The sequence below is a fragment of the Takifugu rubripes genome, chromosome 13, assembly GCF_901000725.2.
Source record: "Takifugu rubripes chromosome 13, fTakRub1.2, whole genome shotgun sequence".
NCBI classification, from domain to species: Eukaryota; Metazoa; Chordata; class Actinopteri; order Tetraodontiformes; family Tetraodontidae; genus Takifugu; species Takifugu rubripes.
This window is the reverse complement of record NC_042297.1, coordinates 3827505-3845674: the sequence shown is the minus strand read 5'-3', so window position 1 is coordinate 3845674 and position 18170 is coordinate 3827505. Positions and strand designations below refer to the sequence as shown.

General features: G+C 42.0%; 1 protein-coding gene across 1 annotated transcript in view; it reads left to right on the top strand.

Moving 5' to 3' along the window:
- The first annotated feature begins 233 nt into the window (after positions 1-233).
- The window catches only part of LOC115251980 (phosphorylase b kinase regulatory subunit beta-like), a 58476-nt gene continuing 40539 nt past the window's right edge, over positions 234-18170 (top strand). Inside the window, exons 1-7 of the mRNA XM_029846040.1 lie at positions 234-300; positions 1241-1357; positions 2902-2988; positions 9651-9789; positions 12543-12642; positions 15260-15367; positions 17466-17546. Coding sequence (XP_029701900.1) covers positions 1303-1357; positions 2902-2988; positions 9651-9789; positions 12543-12642; positions 15260-15367; positions 17466-17546 — 570 coding nt within the window. The 5' untranslated portion in view covers positions 234-300; positions 1241-1302. The remainder of the gene's footprint in view (positions 301-1240; positions 1358-2901; positions 2989-9650; positions 9790-12542; positions 12643-15259; positions 15368-17465; positions 17547-18170) is intronic.

The window sequence follows — 18170 nt, the reverse complement described above, 5'->3', positions numbered from 1 at the left end:
AGCTTGCCGTCAAAATAAATGTACAGTATTCATTATGGTAAATATATCAAATAAGGATGCATTGTGGCATCCAACATACCGTTGTTATTAATATTTTTTTCTTCATTCAAGCAGTGTTGGTCTATATTTACTTTTATAGTGGTGTTTATCGGTCGGTGGCGCTCGTGCTACTATTTAAGTTGAAGGGTGATACCGGATATACCTATAAGAAACTTGGAAATATTATCAGTGGAAACATGGCGACTCTAGCAGACGTTGGCTGGAAACTCCTGGAATTCAAAGCTCGATCAAAAAGATCAGGTATTCCATTGCTACGGATGATCTGCGTACGGACTCCGTTTTTTAGGTTGTGCTTGCGTGTGTACGAGCCTGTCTTTTTGTGAAAACCACCTAACTCGGCCGAATTTGACATGTTCTGTCCATTAAAAGTGTGTACACGAGCATGAAAGGTCAGAGGTGTAACTCTGCAGAACTCCTGGGTTATTTTAAGAGCTCCCCATCGCATCTCCTTTTGCTGTTCCATATCACTTCTCTTAATTGTAAACAGTGTTTGTTCTGCAGTCTGAGAGAACAGGGCCCATGCAAGGTGATAGTCCGTACTTACACCTGTTGTAGGTCTGCTGTTCAAGGGAAAGTTATCCTACTTTTAAAAAAAAAAGGTCGCAGTGACATCACACTGCACATCTATAGTTTTTGTCCACCGGTAATTACACAAAAATGGAGGAAAAAGAAAATTTCCAAAAGTCACTTTCTTTTAGATATCACTGACGGTCTGATAATGCATGTGAGAGTCATTGTGGCTATTTTGCCTGTGGCTCAAGTCTCCAGTGATAATTTGATAGTGTTGTATGTAGATTTGATTATCATCCACAATCTGGGGGTCATAATAACAATTTAAATGTCTTAACATCGAATGATATCTTGCAAAGATGGTGGAAATAATTAACATCAGAAATATGTTAAGATATCAGGTCATTCATTACTCCATTAGTTGTCATTTGACATCAGTATTAATCTATCTGAATCATTCATTCAAATCAATTAAGTTCATTCTCTTAATTTAGATTTGTAGTGCTTCTGAGGTTATATGTATCAAGTGTCTGCATCGTCCATAGGTTACGTGTTGCACTCATTGTAATTTGACGCATGTTATCCATGATCATTTCCACACTGGTGTACTTCATTGTTGATTCATGCATGTTAAAAATCTAACTCTCTGCTACTAACTCCTTCCTGTGAGCCGCTGTAGATTTGTGATTTAGCTGGGAGAGAACCAATCTGCCTTAATTTCACCTCTTGAGAATGGCCGGTTCAATGGCTGCGAAGGCCGGACGTCGCCCGAAAGTTGACAGACTCGGTAAGTGAAGTGGCAGCAGCTGACGCAAGGAAAACCCTGCAGTCAGCCAGAGAAGACACGGGTAGGAGGACAAGTTCACAAGGAACAGTGGACAATCAAAGGAAAAGTACTTAATAATCATAGGAAATTTTGGCTTCATGTAATAACAAGAAAATCAGAAATATGCTATCTATATCTAATACCTCACCTTTATTATTTTGGATCAGGAAATTATAAATCTGAGGATATTCATGTTTATTCACAACAAGACAGACAAAAATGAGACACATTATTAGTGATGTGATGCATCTCGAATGGAAATTGGACACCTTCACTGCTCACACCATTTATAATATTTGAACAATGAGTACCTCATTCATGATTTTGTTGACATTTAAATCTCAGATATTGGATATTATCTATGCCCCTTTTAAAGTATTATTATTAAACAGAAGCAAACTGGCTTGTTTGCAACATTTAACATGAAGGTAATGCCAATTTCTGCCACAATGTGAGTTTTTTAGCTGTGTTGCTGACCCTGGGTCAAACCTATTAAAATGCAAATCTCTCCAAAGTTAAAAAGCTTGAAAACAGAAAGCACCTAACAGAGGATTTTTTTGCTTCTTAACCTGTCTCCCAGCTCGAAAGGAAGGTGTTTGAGTGTATTTGTTGGCAAAGTGCACTACTATTTGAATGTTTCCAAGTATGCTTTATTTTTTTGTTGCTAGGCATTTTGCTGTTGTGAAAATAGACTGATTGCATGTGTCCTTTAAGAAACCCTGTATTCTCTCATATTCAGTTCGAATTATCTTTATTTATATAGCAACAAAATTGTCTCAAGGCGCTTTACAAATCCCAGGCCCTGACTCCCAACAAGCAAGAGTTTCAAGAAACAGGAGGAAACAATGAGCAGGACAGGCTCATATGAAGGGGACCTCCTGCTGATGGCTGGTTGGGTAGAGAGAGAGGAGAAGGGGGGAGGACAGATAAAAGAGAGAATAGACATAAATTATTTAAATACATTAATTACAACAAGCTATCAGCTAAATGTTAATAAAATCATTACTGGCCGGAGAGGAGAGGAGAGGAGAGGAGAGGAGAGGAGAGGAGAGGAGAAGGAGGAGGAGGAGGAGAGGAGAGAGGAGAGGAGGAGAGGAGGGGAGAGGAGGAGGAGAGGAGAGGAGAGGGGAGATGAGGAGAGGAGAGGGGGGGAGGGGAGGGAGAAGGAGAAAGAGAAGGAGAAGGACAACAATAAATGTAACTACAGAATTACTGATGATCAGCTTTTTCAAAGAGGAAGGTTTTAGGTCTTAGAGAGGAATTCAGCCTCCTGTATCTGGACAGGGAGCTGGTTTCATAGCAGGGGGGTCTGATGGCTCTCTACTTTTAAAGATTCTGGGGCCCACAATTAAACTACCATTCTGAGAACAGATGGATGTAAACACTTTGTTAACAAAAAAGAAAATCCCAAACATTTGTTTTTATCCTATTATTTCTGAGGATGTGAAACTAATTAAAAGAGTGAGGTTGTTACTTCAACCTTGAACAAATGTGTTCTTTTTCAGGTTCCATCTATGAGCCTCTAAAACTGTCTATACTCCAGAGGGATGATGAGCCCCTTTGGGAAAAGCTGGACCGCTACTACAGAGCCGGTGAGTTCACATATTGATTATATGTATATGTAGATATATGTATATGTAAATGCACCAGTGGCTGAAAACTGACAAGGCTGAGAGTGCTGCACTCCCCCAGTACATGCTGCAATAATTGCAATCCAAATTGTTTTAAATTTTGTTTCCTTTTAAACCAGAATGAATAGAAATTTAATAATAAAAAGAATTCAACCAGCACGTGGCGGTAAATAACACAGTGTTATGGGCCAGTCATGGTAATGGTTGTGTGTATAACAAGTAATAAACGCACATTGGCCCTAATTACTAAATGACCTGTAGCTGTTTCTGCTGGACCAGTTTTTGCAGTATCAGTGCAAACGCTCAGCACACACAATAAAATGTAAAACAACGGTGTTTTTTTCAACGTAAATCTTCAGACCCTACTGCTAATCAAGACGTGATTGTTTCATGGTAATGTAATCAATCATAGCTTTGGTAAAATGTTCTACTCAATCATTCCTATAGAATCCCCTGTGGGAGAGTAGTAGCGCTCTGGTTGTGTATTGGAACACACTGCAACTGCCATTAACCTCATTAGATGCTTCTAACATTTAATAGGAAGATGTCGATGTAAAGACACAAATACAGCAATAAAAATAGGACTTAAAGGAAAAACTCTGGCTTTTCTCACTGGTAGAATCATTGTGACAGACGCTGACACTGCAGATAGAAGGCAGGTTCATGTCTCGCCACTGGCGGCTACATTGTGCTGATGCAGCTCCGAACATTTTGATTTTTGTCACCACAGACCAAAGGCGGCCTCTTTTCAGTTACCCTGATTAAAGTAACGGTTCCAGACCTGAATAACCTGCGTGGATCAAATCTCCTTTTCTGCCATCTATTCGTCCAATAGAAGCACAAGTACTGTTTAAAGAGAGGACTTATTTTCAGCTTGGAGAAAACTAAAATGTCTTTGATCATGTGTTGATACCAAACTGAGTGAGGATTTGACTCAGGTAGTGCATTTAATTGAACCTTTTATTTGCTAAATGCAACAATATTGATTATATTTTGCTGAGTTTATTGTTCTGCACTACCAAAACAGTCTGGGAGGCTGATGTGTGAAACTGTCCCCCATAAAAACACTTCTGGCACACAGCTCATTGGTCTGCCCTGGTGAAGATAGGTGTGTGTTTATTGTTGCGTGCATGTGCCTGCATGTATGGAAACCAGAACACAATAGACAGCGTGCAGCATGCAACAGGTTTCCCGCTCAGTTGGAACTGATCTGCTGCTATCAGCGACGCAGCATATAGCCTTCGGCATTAGCGGCGTTGTAAGCACACAGTTTGGGAAAGAAAAGCTTCCGCCAGATTGTAGCGTGCCGAAATTGGGCATGTTTAATTGTTGCGTCCGAGGTAGCGGCTGGCTGTGCCAATCCAATTCGAGCAGAGGAACAAAGCCAGCATTGTTATCACCGGCACCCAGGCTGGCCTGCCAATATTACCTGCTTTCTTTCAGTCTCAGGGAGAAAAAGCATTAAAGAGGCGTAAGCTCGGGGTGACAGTGGCCAATCGAACTTATTACATTTTACCTCCTGTCCTTCTTTCCTGTTTTGTGGCACAGATGCCCCCAGCAGTCTTGGGTTTTTAATTCTTACATTGTAAGAGGGGGGCTGTTTATCAGTGACAGAATAGCAGGAAGCTGCAATCCCTCAACGTCCATCACCCCATCGCTCTCTTTCTCTGTTTATTTCTCTTGTTTCCTCTCTGATCTCACCTCATTAATGGATTATGGATTGAGTTTCTCCATAATACCAGAAGCAGAAGCATCTCTGTATGTTCTGGTTTTCAGCAGTTGGTCAGATGGAGAATTGTCTATAATTCAGCATTTAAAATGAAAAGTCAGTATTAAGAACTCAGACCTTTAAAGTTAAACATCGGGATTTGGGTATATTCAGATATTCTTCTGTGCAGATGCTCTGAAGATCTATCAGGTTGAAAGGAGAACAAGCAAACATTTTCCTGTCTCTACAGGGACGCTTGATTAGATTCAAGTCAGGGCTCTTGCTGGACCATTCAAGGACATGTCTGCTTATAACTCCTCCCCCCCCCCCCACACACACACACACTCACAGTGCGCATGGTGGGGATGGTATTGGATAGGTGATGAGCAGAACCTGGGGTTTCTTCCAAACATGACAGGTTCAGTCTTGTTTCCATCAGACCAGACAATCTTCTTTCTCACACTCTGAGATTACTTTACATGCTTTTTACAAACTCCCACCGGGCTTCAACGTGTGTATTGCTGAGAGTCGGAGAGTCTTCCATCTGGCCGCTCTGCCGTGAAGCTGAAACGCTTGACCTTTAGGAACTTTCTGACATCTGCACACAGGATCTCTGGAGCTCAGCCTTTAGCAGACTAAAGTTACCATTGGGCCAGGTCTCCCACCCAGAACCTTTTATCCAGAGTTCTGGTTTGCTTGGAAAGCCAGCTTTAAGTAGAGTCTAGCGTGTTCTTAAAGTCTTCCTTTTCACAGTGCTGGAGACCAGTGTTGGGAACCTTTAGTGCAGCAGACTGCTGTGTCTCTTTCAGGTTTTTCTGGTCTAATTTAACTGTTATTACAATGGATCTGAATAATTATGTCGCTGCAGTGTTTGTTTTCCCTTTTTAATAAATTTACAGACATTTCCAAACTTCTGTTTTCACTTTGTCATTTTGAGGCATCGAGCAATATTTATTTTTTTTGTATCTAATAACAACCTTTTTACAAAGATCACACAAGCTTAGTGAAGGTGCTGTACATGATGGACAATGTGAGCTAAAAATGTTTGTAATATTGTAAAAATAACTGCATTGGTTTTCAACTTGAAAAAGAAATCAAACACCCAAGCAAAACTTTCTCTCTCAGCATTTTGCTGATAACTCTAACCTCTTATGGAATGAACCACAGTCAGCATATTTCCCAAATGATGAACTACCACCAACTGTTTCTGTCAGGATTTCTGTGGATTGAAGGGAAAAGGACATTTGTTTGCCATTTATTAGCAACTTGTATTTGCACAAAAGTTTATGACGGCATCAGCAGGATTGAACAGCCAAGTCATTTTCAAGATTGATCATTTTTCCATTTTGCTATTGTGTTCTCTGCACAATGATGCAGATATCATCGACTCTTGTTTTTCTGTCGTTCTGTTTCTTGTTTTTTTTTTCTTGTATTCTCTTATTTTCTCCATCATACTGGTGCAGTGAAATGGCCCATTGTGAAAGAGCAGACTGTGTGTGTCTGAGACATTAGTGGCTGATTTAGTGGGACATTAGCTTGACAGATAGCTCGGCAGAAAATTCTCAACAACAATTGATTTGCAACCTGCAGCCTGAGACTGAGCAGCTCATCTTTTATGTTCCTCTAATGATCCCTCCTGTGAGCTTCACTATGAATTACCGCATCTAACTAACTGCAGTTACAGTGGATAAAATGAGAAAACTCAAAGGAGTTTTTGACTGTGCACCTGACTCTGGCCCAGTCTGTGAGTCATGTGCATGTGCATGTGCATGTGCTTGTCACTCCCTATGCAGGGAAACAAAAAAGTTGATAAATTCATACTGTTATTATTTGTTATAGTTGTATTAGTAGTAGCATTGGGTTTGTTTTCTATGTCTCTCACTTTTTCCTTTGAATAAAAACATCCGCTGGAGGACTAAATGTAAATGTTGGACGTCATAACCATTCACTGTAAATTAAACCTTGTTCTACTGGCATTCCAGAAGCTGCTGCCCCATTAACGGGTGGTGCATATCTCTGAATGTGTGGGTCTGCATGTCTCAGCATTGGCACTGATTAAATTTACTGTATCCTCGTCCCATTGTCCCTCGTCCCTCGTCCGCTCAAGCACACACGGAAAAGAATAAATGAGCATTATTGTTTGTCTTTGTTTGTGGGCTGTTTGATATCTCATATCTTCTGAGAATTCATGGTCCGGGGCAGCGGAGTGTAACCTTCTCCTCATTGTCCCCTACACCCAGTGTCAGTGCCAGCCCGTGGACTCTTTCTTTTTTCAGACACATCTTCTTTATCTCTTTTCCAATCTTCTCCATCCCCATCTGCTTCTCTCTTCCCCTCTGTCTTTTTTTCCCCCGCTGGAACAAACTCTGCAAAATGGATGTCCCCTTCATTTGCGCCCACATAATGTTCAGATGAAAAATTAAGTGATCCCTCTAGACAGATTAGTCATCAGTGAGGGGACGACTGCAGGAGCGCTGCGTGTGTGAGCACGTGTGTGTGTGTGTGTGTGTGTGTATATGAAGCTGATAAATTACTTTCCCAGAGGGCTTGTGTATGTATTTTAGTATGTAATATTTCAGTATATTATCTGAGGGCTTGGATCTGTTCGTCTTAAGAGCTTACATCCGTCGTTCTGTCCTTAGTCACTAATCCTGAGTGTGAACTTCGGTGAACTTGAGCCATTTTATTTTATCTTGGCTCACACAGTTCTTGTTGCCTGACTTACACAGTCACATACCTCAAGTGCATGTACTTTTGTAACGCAGTCCGTGTTTTTTTTAGTATTTTTGTGGGTCCAGCACATTATAAAACGGCGAAGGAGAAGTGCCGGGTGGCTAAAAGTGTTGTGGAAGTGAAGTAAAGTGGAAAGCTGAGTTTGCTGAGGCGTTACAATAGCATGCAAAGCAAATGCACATGTGGGTGTGCAACAGACAATACTGCAAAGGTTTGGGGCAGATGTGTAAAGGCTATGAGCACAGCAACAAGACACGAGGTAGTTGGACTCCGCCAGCAAGGCCTCTCCCAGACGAATATTTCAAAGCAGACTGGTGTTTGAAGATGCTCTTTTAAAAAAGTTGGCAGCTTTGGTTTGTCTGTGGCCTCGCTTCTGTGTTGGAGGTTTGGCATTTTGGCTGCAACTCTTCCACGAAGACCAGTTCATCTTCTGATTTTGAAGGGAAATAAGCTTGATGTGTTTTTCATCTGCTGCACTAAGTGTTCTTGGCCGACCGCTGCGTCCACTCTCTTCATTGTTGCTTGTTTCTTTGTGCTTTTTCAAAAGAGCTTGGCTTCCTGTAAACAGACAAAGGTTTGCAGTGTTTTTTTCTGCTGAGGCTTTGACAATGTAGACATCACCTAAATGACAGAGTGAGCAGGTCCTTTTTGGACAAATGCATCATTAATGACTGACATTTGTCACGTATAAACCCACAAAAGATGTTAGACACAGAAAATAACTTCAACATGTAGAATACCATGAAAATGGTGTTAATCTACGGTAAATTCACTGTTAATAGGCTGTATCCACTGGAGAACGTGTGCATCAATTTTACACTGCAGCGCAACATTTATGAAGCAATATGTCGTGGTGGAGGTTATGGTGTAAGACAACACATGAGGAAATTGGGTATTGTAATATACTCCCATGCTGTTGTGGAAGAAATGAACTGTGCAGCTCAAACGATGCGCCGTCAGAGCCAGTGAGCTCATCCTCTGTGAAATATGCTAAACCTCCTGATCTCACATTAATGGCAGGGTGAGCCACTGGCTGTTAGCACAGTGTGTAGGTTTAAGCCCAACTTGGGGCCTTTCTGTGTGGTCTGCATGCTCTCCGTGTGTGTGTGTGTGTGTGTGTGTGTGTGTGTGTGCGTGTGTGTGTGTGGAGTGGGGGGGGGGGGGGGGGGTTATTTCCATATGATGTGTGTTTGCTCATCACACAGCACAAATTAGCCTCATGTACCATATAGACTCTTCGGTGTCCATTAAAGGTGCTGTGGTAGTAGGGGAAGGTGCCAGTACACCTTCAGAGCACTGCCAGGGTACCCTTGAGCAAGGTTCCGAACCCACAAGTGCTCATATAGGGGTGAACTGGTGACTCATCCAGGGGCGGACCTGCCTTCACCCTTTGTGCACTTTCCCCGTCACCCCGAAAGGGATAAAGCGGTTAAGAAGATGGGACAAGAAGACAAGTGTCCATTAAAGCATCTGCTCAGGTTTCTTCTATTACTAATCACTTCTCTGTCAGCACTCAGACCCGGTGCGACTTAAATAACATGCATGACGCCCTTGCTGTGTCTGCATAAAAATGTGTAAGTGCCCTCCTCCAAAAGCCTTTATTTCATTAGCTTTTTGCTTTCATCAGAGAGGACATGCCTGCCAATTTCCCAGCCCATTACAAAATTGAATTGTGCATAATTTAATATGATTTTTTCCTAATTTATTGGATGTTCAGAGTGCGCACACGGAATCCAGATGAATGGAAAGGAGTTGGTAGCTCTGAAGGTTAGGGTGACAAGAAGATCTGCCAGAGCCAGAGATATTTTACATTTCACTGTGTTGGATGTGCATCCAGGTGTGGAGAGAATAACACAGTAATGGCTCATTAGCTACTGACTGTAGAATGATATGCATCTTCCCTGCTGTACAGGTGCAAAGAAATCAACCAAATGTGTTCACCAGAGTGTCTAAGTGCAACTTCATGACTGACATTAGGTGTGATGACAGTGGTGTTGCATAACGATGACTGTAGTTAGTGCCTAAAAGGCTAGCAGTGCAGTGGGAACCCAATTACCGGTAATTAAGTGTGTAATCTCCTCTGAGCTTTAATTGATTTGACCGTGATTAGATTTTGTCACGTGACAGGATGTTGAAAATAAATGCTTCCTCACCTTTGCTCTTCCTGTCTGTCTTTATTTAGTCAAGACCACGATTCTGAACTACCAGAGTCCAACCACCGGCCTCTTCCCTGTCAAAACATGTTCTACCTGCAAGGAAGCCAAAGTCCGAGACTCCCTGTACTGTGCTGCCAGTGCCTGGGCCCTGGCCCTGGCCTACCGGTTCGTATAAAATACATAAATTAACTATGCATGAAGTGTTTCTTTGTTACCATGGCACTTAAGCTATAATTGTGATGATTCTGACCCGGGCTAGGGTCAGCTCATCAAGTATGTGGCAGCGAGATGCAGAAATTATTATCTTTTGACTTCACCGGCCATTACTGTGACCAAACCTTTTAGAAAACTCCACCAACTGAAAGCTCAGGACAAGCTGGAGGCTCCTAATATACATATAATACTTGGACCTATAACATCTATACCTATAACACATGCTATAATCATTAAATATGCTTATATAAGTATAATACATATGTTTATAGAACACACAAATTTACAGTATTTAAAGAATCTGGCCACATTTATGAAAGGTTAACCTGCTAAATTAGGCTATTCTCCCTCAAGGGCTGGATTATTTCTCCAATGTAAAATCTGCTGTGGCACCATTTTTTTTTTAATTCTGTGACTAGGGTGGACCTTATCAGGCTCAGAGGCAGTAGCTCACTTTTGAGTTGTCGTGCTGTATTTATTTCTTTATAGCAAACACATCAAACACTGTGTTCTAGATGTATTGATCCAACTGGAAGCCCTTGAAAATTATGTGAACTTCAAAGGTCAGCAGGTTTAGTTATATGATACCTTAAAGTGTCAGTGTATTCAATATAATTGGGATTTTGTTTTGGCCCGTAGTTGAAAGGGTATCGCTGTTTAGCGCTCTTCTATGTGACCATTAGTGTAATGCACAACTCTCCACTGCTTTCATCCTTTCTGGCTACAATTGCTGTTGTGCTTTTTTAAACAGATTGTGAATATTAATTCTAGGGCAACATTTTAAAGTTACACTGAGAACCATCTGAGCCCAAAAGTCATTTATCAGCTCTTGACACTGTCATTCCCCAGTGATTACTTTCCACATAAAAAGATAACTTCCCCCCAAAAATGAGCCTGTAATGGGACGGAGGGAGCAACCCGGAGAGAAGGAGAGCGGTTAGGAGCAGAGAAAGGGAGATTTGGCAGGAGTGGATGAGAGAGACATGATGAACCACAAAATTGAAATGAAGATGGAGTGAAAAAATGAGATGGAAAGGAGAGACAGCAGGGTAAAAATAGAGCACTGCAGTGACGTGACCAGCGGCACATCCCAGTCATCAGTCATGGCTGCCTCCTATTAGAATTGTCACTGGGATTTAATTAAGACAATTCTCATCTGAGAGGCTTGGCCAGTACCATTACTTACCTCACAGGCAGCTGCTGTTTCTGTCAGGAATTCAACTACCAGTCAGTTCAGTGAGCCTCTCTGAGCTGGCACAAACTTGTTTCCAGAATTTAGCCTGCTTCTGTGAGTAGATTTGGGATTATCTGGGTCATTCTTGTGATTGTGGTTCATCATTATGTTGAATTCAACAATGACCTGATCAGAGTTTGGAAGTCATCAGTCACGTTGCCCAGGTCGCTGCGGCCTAATTTTATTACCTGACTGGTGAGCATGATAAAAAATGCCAGGTGATCATTTTAGCTATCGTTCTTTAATGTCTGTACATCTGCTGTCACAGAACTGCTTGCAGTGTTCCCCACGATCACCTTAAGGGAGAGATCCCACCGTGGTGTCAGCGTCTGAAGGCGCGTCGTTCAACAGCTGGTCACGTACAATGAAACACTGGTACCTCCCCAGGCTCCGAGGCGCTGGCGTCCTTCCCTGTACCTTTGAAATGCTGCCGTCTCTGTCACACCTGAGTCAAACAAGAGGCTCATTATCCCCCCAGATAATGAAGCCATGCAGGAGCCTGATAACCATCAGCTCATTTCAGTCAGGGCGGACATGCATGGACAACCAGTCAACCAAGTCCGGAACAGCAGGCACACAAATAGATCTCAAGTTTCTTATCAACAAAAACTGTCAATAAATATAGTGTATCGAAACATCTTCATCAAATAGAGAGTGCAGGAAACGATTCATTCTCCGAACGTCTGTTGCAAATGTTAATGTCGACATTAATTAGACAATTAATCACTGGGATTTATCAATCACTGTTTAAGACATGGAGGACAGACAAGGGTCATGTATTGTTGCATGTATGGCAACAAGGACTTAAGGGATAATCCATTTATAAGGGACTGTGTGAGTAAAGGTGCCGAATGAAACTGTTCATCTATGACATTATAAATACGGCTCTTGTTATAAAAAGACTTGTTATTAACACATTGTTTAACCCATTGGCTTTTTCTAATAGAAAGCATGTAGCTTTTAATTAATTAAAATAAAAGAGCTGGGTATGTCACTGTGACCCTTGATCATTGCCAGATCACCTCATGCATATTACACTGTGGAATACATGCTGCCCGTTAATGAGTTTCCACTGAAGTACTTTAAAACAGGACATGGGTTGATGAGAAGTGCCTGCTATATTTTCTGCGGGCGATGAGCTCTGACGTGAGGGTCACTTTTAAAAGACTATGTGATTAATGTGTCGCCTCCTTGCGAAATTCAAACAAAGACCATCTTTTCCCCGGAGATGTCATCACTGGTCGTAATTAATGTACAGTAGCCTTCGCAGTGTGCATCCGCCGAAGTTATTTCAGCCATGACTGATTGATATGTGGATGAAACCAGTTTATTCTACTGTAACGTCCTAAATCCATAACATTACAGTCGAATAAAGAGCTTTTAAGAGCCGATATTGTTCTGTCCGGTTCTATACGCTCATCAGTGCTGTTGTCTGGCTGCATCATCCTGTGGTGTTTTCACTGTTCGGCAGGCGCATTGATGATGATATGGGCCGGACTCATGAGCTGGAGCATTCTGCAGTCAAGTGCATGAGAGGAATCCTCTACTGCTACATGAGGCAGGCTGATAAGGTGAGTTTCAGCCGCCCTTCAATCAGCTTCTGTTTTCAGAGTGCGCACAGGCCCCCTGCAGCGCAGGACTGTTGTTCGGATCGAAAGTGAATTCTGAGCTTCCCTTCGTCGAAGGCAGAGAGCTGAAGCACTACGCGTGACTATTTTTTCTTTCCTGTCCAAAGAAATGAAGATGCGGAACTATTTATGTGGTCCTCAGGGCACAACAGCCTCTAATTGCCAAAGACTTATGTCTTTACTTCAGAGGCTACAGAGGATGATTACATAACAGCAAAACATACAAGATCCATAAAATCACACTTGAATCACCAATATCCTCCTCAGACATGTGTGCTCGTGCTATTCTGTTTCACATGCCTCTTTGACCTTGACAGCCTAATTTAGGGGAAAGATTTGCTGTGCGTTAATTGCAAAGCTGCATCTACACAGCTGATTACTCAGAGTAGCTTTCCTTATGGCCCTGTCTTCCACACTTACAGAGAACATGACAGTTTTATGGAGACATGACACAAGGGCAAATGCCGGCCAAATACCACTCAGCAAGTGTAGCAGCTGGGGCCCACTGTCTTTATAACTTATTGACCTTTTTTCTTTTGCCATTAATTGACTTTAAATAAATCCAGATGTGGTTGATATGCAAAGGAATGGAGCTGATAAAATCTGCAGTTGATTTAAGGTGTTGAATGACTAATTGTATCAGTCTGCTGTTGGTTGGAATTATATTTATCATAATAAATTGATATCTGTTAAGCTAAATTAAAGCTATCACAGGTCAGATTTGGTTTTCATGGTCTGCTTCACACATTTAGTGTCTGGAGGATGCTAACTTAGGGTGTATTGTGCTGTTTCCTGGTGATATAAGTTCAAATAACATTAACAGATTCTTCTATTATTGGTACAATTATTTTTGGTTAATTCAGTCCACTGACAGAAAAAACGGTATAGACCTGAAAAGGTCACCTCCGAGTTTCTGATTCAGTTGTTTCATTCTAAAAATGGGTGTTTTGACTATTCCAGAGGAAATAAACACCCGACACTGCAGAATCCTTTATCTTTTCTGTCATTGTTTGATACCCCAAAACACCCAAAACTTGAGCAGTCACTGAACTGTAATTAAGCAATACATCACGACAGGTCCTGCTATATGCTCATTATACCACGGCTAAGGGGCATCTTAAAAAGTGTTGAAGCAAGAACTTTGGCTAGTCGGAAATTTCCATTTTCTTGACATTAGTTTTGGCTTCCGTGGATTGTTTATCCACTGTAAACTGTCAGTGTTTCTGAGGAGGCACCGGGAGTAGCTGTGGTGGACAGGACCATCCCTAGGAGCGCCATTGAAGTGCTGATTAGACATCGTCTTAACATCCATCGAAACACTGTTATCCTTATTTCCCTTTTCTGTCTTGTAAAGACCATCAGTTAGCTTAGCAACGCTTATGCTAGGAGTTTGTTTTCAGAGTAATATCAGGCACAACGGCACAACTATGACATACATTCATAAATCACTGACTGTAATCTATAACCAGTAGTTGTATCTCAAAAAATGATTTAACATCACACAGGTAGTAAACTTAATGCTGAACTGGTGTTAGACTACAGCCATTGAATTCTCGTTTTGTTGGGTTAAACTGGGATCGGGACACTGCGGCAGTTCTACACAAGCCCTCGGGGTCTCTCACAATGTCTGAGGAATAGAGCTACTTGACACTGTCGCTTGGTTGGACCGACAATCAAAAAAATTGCGCTTCGAATATTTGAGAATAGAATGATTTTATATTTTTGATCTTTTTATGTTGAATATATACACTCATTTGGAATAATTCTACTTTAATAATGTTGATTGAAGTGAGAGGGGGAGATGCTCAAATCAAATTAACCAGATGAGTTACTGAAAACACAAGTATAATTCAAGTCAATCTTTATTTATATAGCGTCTTATACAATCAAAATTGTTTCAAGGTGCGTTCCAGAATCCCAGGGCCTGACCCCAGACAAGCAACAGTGGCAAGGAAAAACTCCCCTTTAACAGGCAGAAACCTTGAGCAGGACCAGGCTCATGTAGGGGGACCCTCCTGCTGATGGGGGGGGGGTAGAGTGGAGAGGAGAGGAGAGGAGAGGAGAGGAGAGGAGAGGAGAGGAGAGGAGAGGAGAGAGGAAACCATGACCCAGTGGGGTGACAGAGGCCTGTCAGGTGATCATGTTTCTGGACCCCGGCAGCCTTGGCCTATAACAGCATAACTAAGATGTGACCTAATGATTCGACGACCCCCTAAGTATGATAATTTCTCTATCTAGGATAGTAACTGGAACTACAGAATTAACAACAATTAGCTGATTAAAAGTGACGAGGCAGCTGAAACAAAATTCAGTTGGCAAAAATGGTGTACTGGAATGCAAGTGGAACTTTTTGAGATCAAATATAAAAGGAGGTCAAATAAAAGTGGATGAAGTATTAACCGAGCAGCAATGGGGGTGATATGATTTAAAAGACATCAGAGTGCGTTTATACAGGACAGTCAGTTATGTCCAAGGCTGCTGCGGAACCTCTGGGGAGGAAATGAATTCTACCCTTGACCTTGCTCTCTCTTCATTGCCTTTATTGCTTGTCTCTGTGCAGGTGGAGCAGTTTAAACAGGACCCCAGCCCCACCAAGTGTCTGCACTCAGTGTTCAACGTGGACACTGGGGATGAGGTCCACCCCTACAGGGACTACCACCACCTGCAGGTCTGGCACTGTGCTGAGCAAACAAATCGGCTCTCAACAGACTCTACACAATCAATAACATACAGTCCTGATCAAAGTCTTGGGACCAGTGGAAAACTGCAAGGATTAAACCTTTACACTGTTGGAGTCTGAAGGGTTTAAATAGAGTCTCAAAATACCAAAAGAAGAAATGGAAGCGAGGTAGAAAGAAATGAAGCACTTTATTATAAACAGTTGTTAAGAACTGAAAGGGGCTGTTCATCAGCTGATGAAACATTTAAGACCATAGCAAAATTATGACCCCCCCAGACTCAAAACTAAAATAATCTCAAGCACTCACTAATGAGTAACTCCAACATTCCAACATTTGTGTAAATTTTCCTTCCCCAAATGTGCGTGGCGCCAAAAGTGTGACATCAGGAAGAAGTCCTTGGTCAGGCGGCCATTTTGAAAGGCAGCATTGTCCTGTTGGAAATGCCCAGTCCTGACCACACAGAGGAGGGCCCTCAGTCACGAGGGAGCCTCCCACAGCATCTCATCCAGCCACCTGTCGTTTGGCACCATTGCACCTCAGGTTCTATCGGTCCGTCCAAGAAAAGAGCCCCCTGCAGCACGATGGTGCCCTTTCCCTGTCCAGCACATCACGAGCTGGATCTCCTTGTCATGTCAATAACATTGGAAGTCATCGGGACCATTAAATAAAATGTAATTTTTCTTTTTTGCCCTCATTTCAATGTCCACATTTGGTGCTCTCTTGCGGTCCAAATGGCACAGAGATGTGGCCTTTGAAGATGTTTTTTTTCCCTTTTTAAGCTCTTCTGTCAATGCTGCCTGATGGTTATTGGGCTGCAGTCCGCACCAGTAATGGTCTTAATTTGGGTCGTGGATCGTCCCCTATCTTGACGGACAGCCCATCGGGTCCTCCGGCTCAGTGCTGCTGCAGTTTTTGATTCTACCAGTTGACTTTTTTTGTTCCACCCGGGTTCTCTGAAGATATTGAAAATGCCTGTTTGGCTGCGTCTGACCTCAGCAGCGATGGCACGCTGCGCGACGCCTTGCTTATCTCAACAATCCAACCACTTCAAACACAGGAAGCTTCTTTGCCTTTGCCATCAGGAGGTGGGACAGACAGAAAATGACACGGAATTCAGATATTTGGCCAGATTTTGGCTTTTGTTTCTTGTCTCGCTTCCATCTCTTGTTTTTGCAAACTCGACTTGGAACTTTCTTTAGATCCAAGAGTGCAAAATGCAAATCTATAATTTTTCTGCTGGTCTAAAGATTTTGATCAGGAGTGTCTCCGCAATGTATTCACAAAGCTGTATATTGCTTGAAGCGTTAGCAGTGTTACATTTAAAACTAATTGGTTTCAGTAAATAGTAAATGTAGGCCAACATTAAAAGCCTGAGACTTTCTGAGTTCAGATCCATACGTTCACACACTTTTAAACAAAGTAGAAAAGGGTTCAAAGCTGTTCCTTGTAAAGCTCCACTGCACTGATTCCATTACTGATCGCTTATACTGGTCTAGGGAATCCTGACCATTGGCTGCCTGTGGGGAAAATAAATCTTAGTGAAGATAAATGGCCAAAGTAAAAGCATTGATCTCTCCTCCTGGCACTTATTTATTGCAATGGTAATTTATAGGATAATGCTCATATATGTAAACCCGTGTTCATTTCTGCATGTGTGAATGGAGAGATGGATGTCTCTTTGACACACCAACAGTTTATCCCCTTGTCAGTGGTATCGACAGTTGCCTGTTTGTGTAATTCTTAAAAAGACGTTGGATCATTTGTTCAGAAAGGTTTCCAATACCTCAATCAGGCTTGATAGGAAATCAACCAAAACTGCTTCTTGCATCAGAAAGTCTCAGCTAATCCAATATGTTCTGATGTCAGACAGTAAATTAGAGCATTTTATCCCTCTGATATTACAAGCTAATACATCATAGTAAATTATCATAACAAGTGTCACTCGTATTAAAGGTTTAATAGCTAATAAGTGTCGCTGTAAGGGGAAATTAAAGAGGGCAGTATTGTAAACTGTAGAAATGCCTCGCAGGGAACAGAGGTCTTAAATTTAACAGGGTTGTGTCTCACTTTCTGTCGTTGCTGCAGATTGATGCTGTTTCGCTGTTCCTGCTGTACCTGGTGGAGATGATCTGCTCTGGTCTGCAGATCATTTACAACACCGACGAGGTAAACCAGACGCTGCAGCGGCTCTCAGTGGGATCAATTTAAGGGATTCGGGCGCTGCTTCGCTTGATAATCCACCCACAGCCGGTATCCACCGTCCTCATAAACAGTTTTTTCCTCATCTTCAGCTCACTCTGTCATTTAACCCCACAGAAATATTCACTGAGGTTATCACCGACCTCATCAGTGGGTTGTTAAGAAAAGCACATAAAGAGGCACTTCACTATTTCTTAATGATAATTACCTGCAGATGCTGGATGCCATAATGTTCTATTCAACAGGAAGTTGGTTTAACACTCATGTAGCATAATCATTTAGTGGTTGTGATGGAGCCACTCGTTAAGCATATATGTGAGCTGTTTGTGTGTGTGTGTGTGTGTGTGTGTGTGTGTGTGTGTGGGGGTGTGTGTGCGTGTGTATGTGTGTGTGTGTGTGTGTGTGTGTTTAAATGAATCTTGACTGAACCTAAGTGACATGCCTGAGGAATTCTACATTGTGTCTGCTATGAAGCTACAACTTTCTCAGAAAGGCCAAGTCAAACTTTTCTACTGTGTGTGTGTGTGTGTGTGTGTGTGTGCGGAGACTTGATTTAAAATGTAGGGCGACACCCTAAACAGCTCTTTGAGC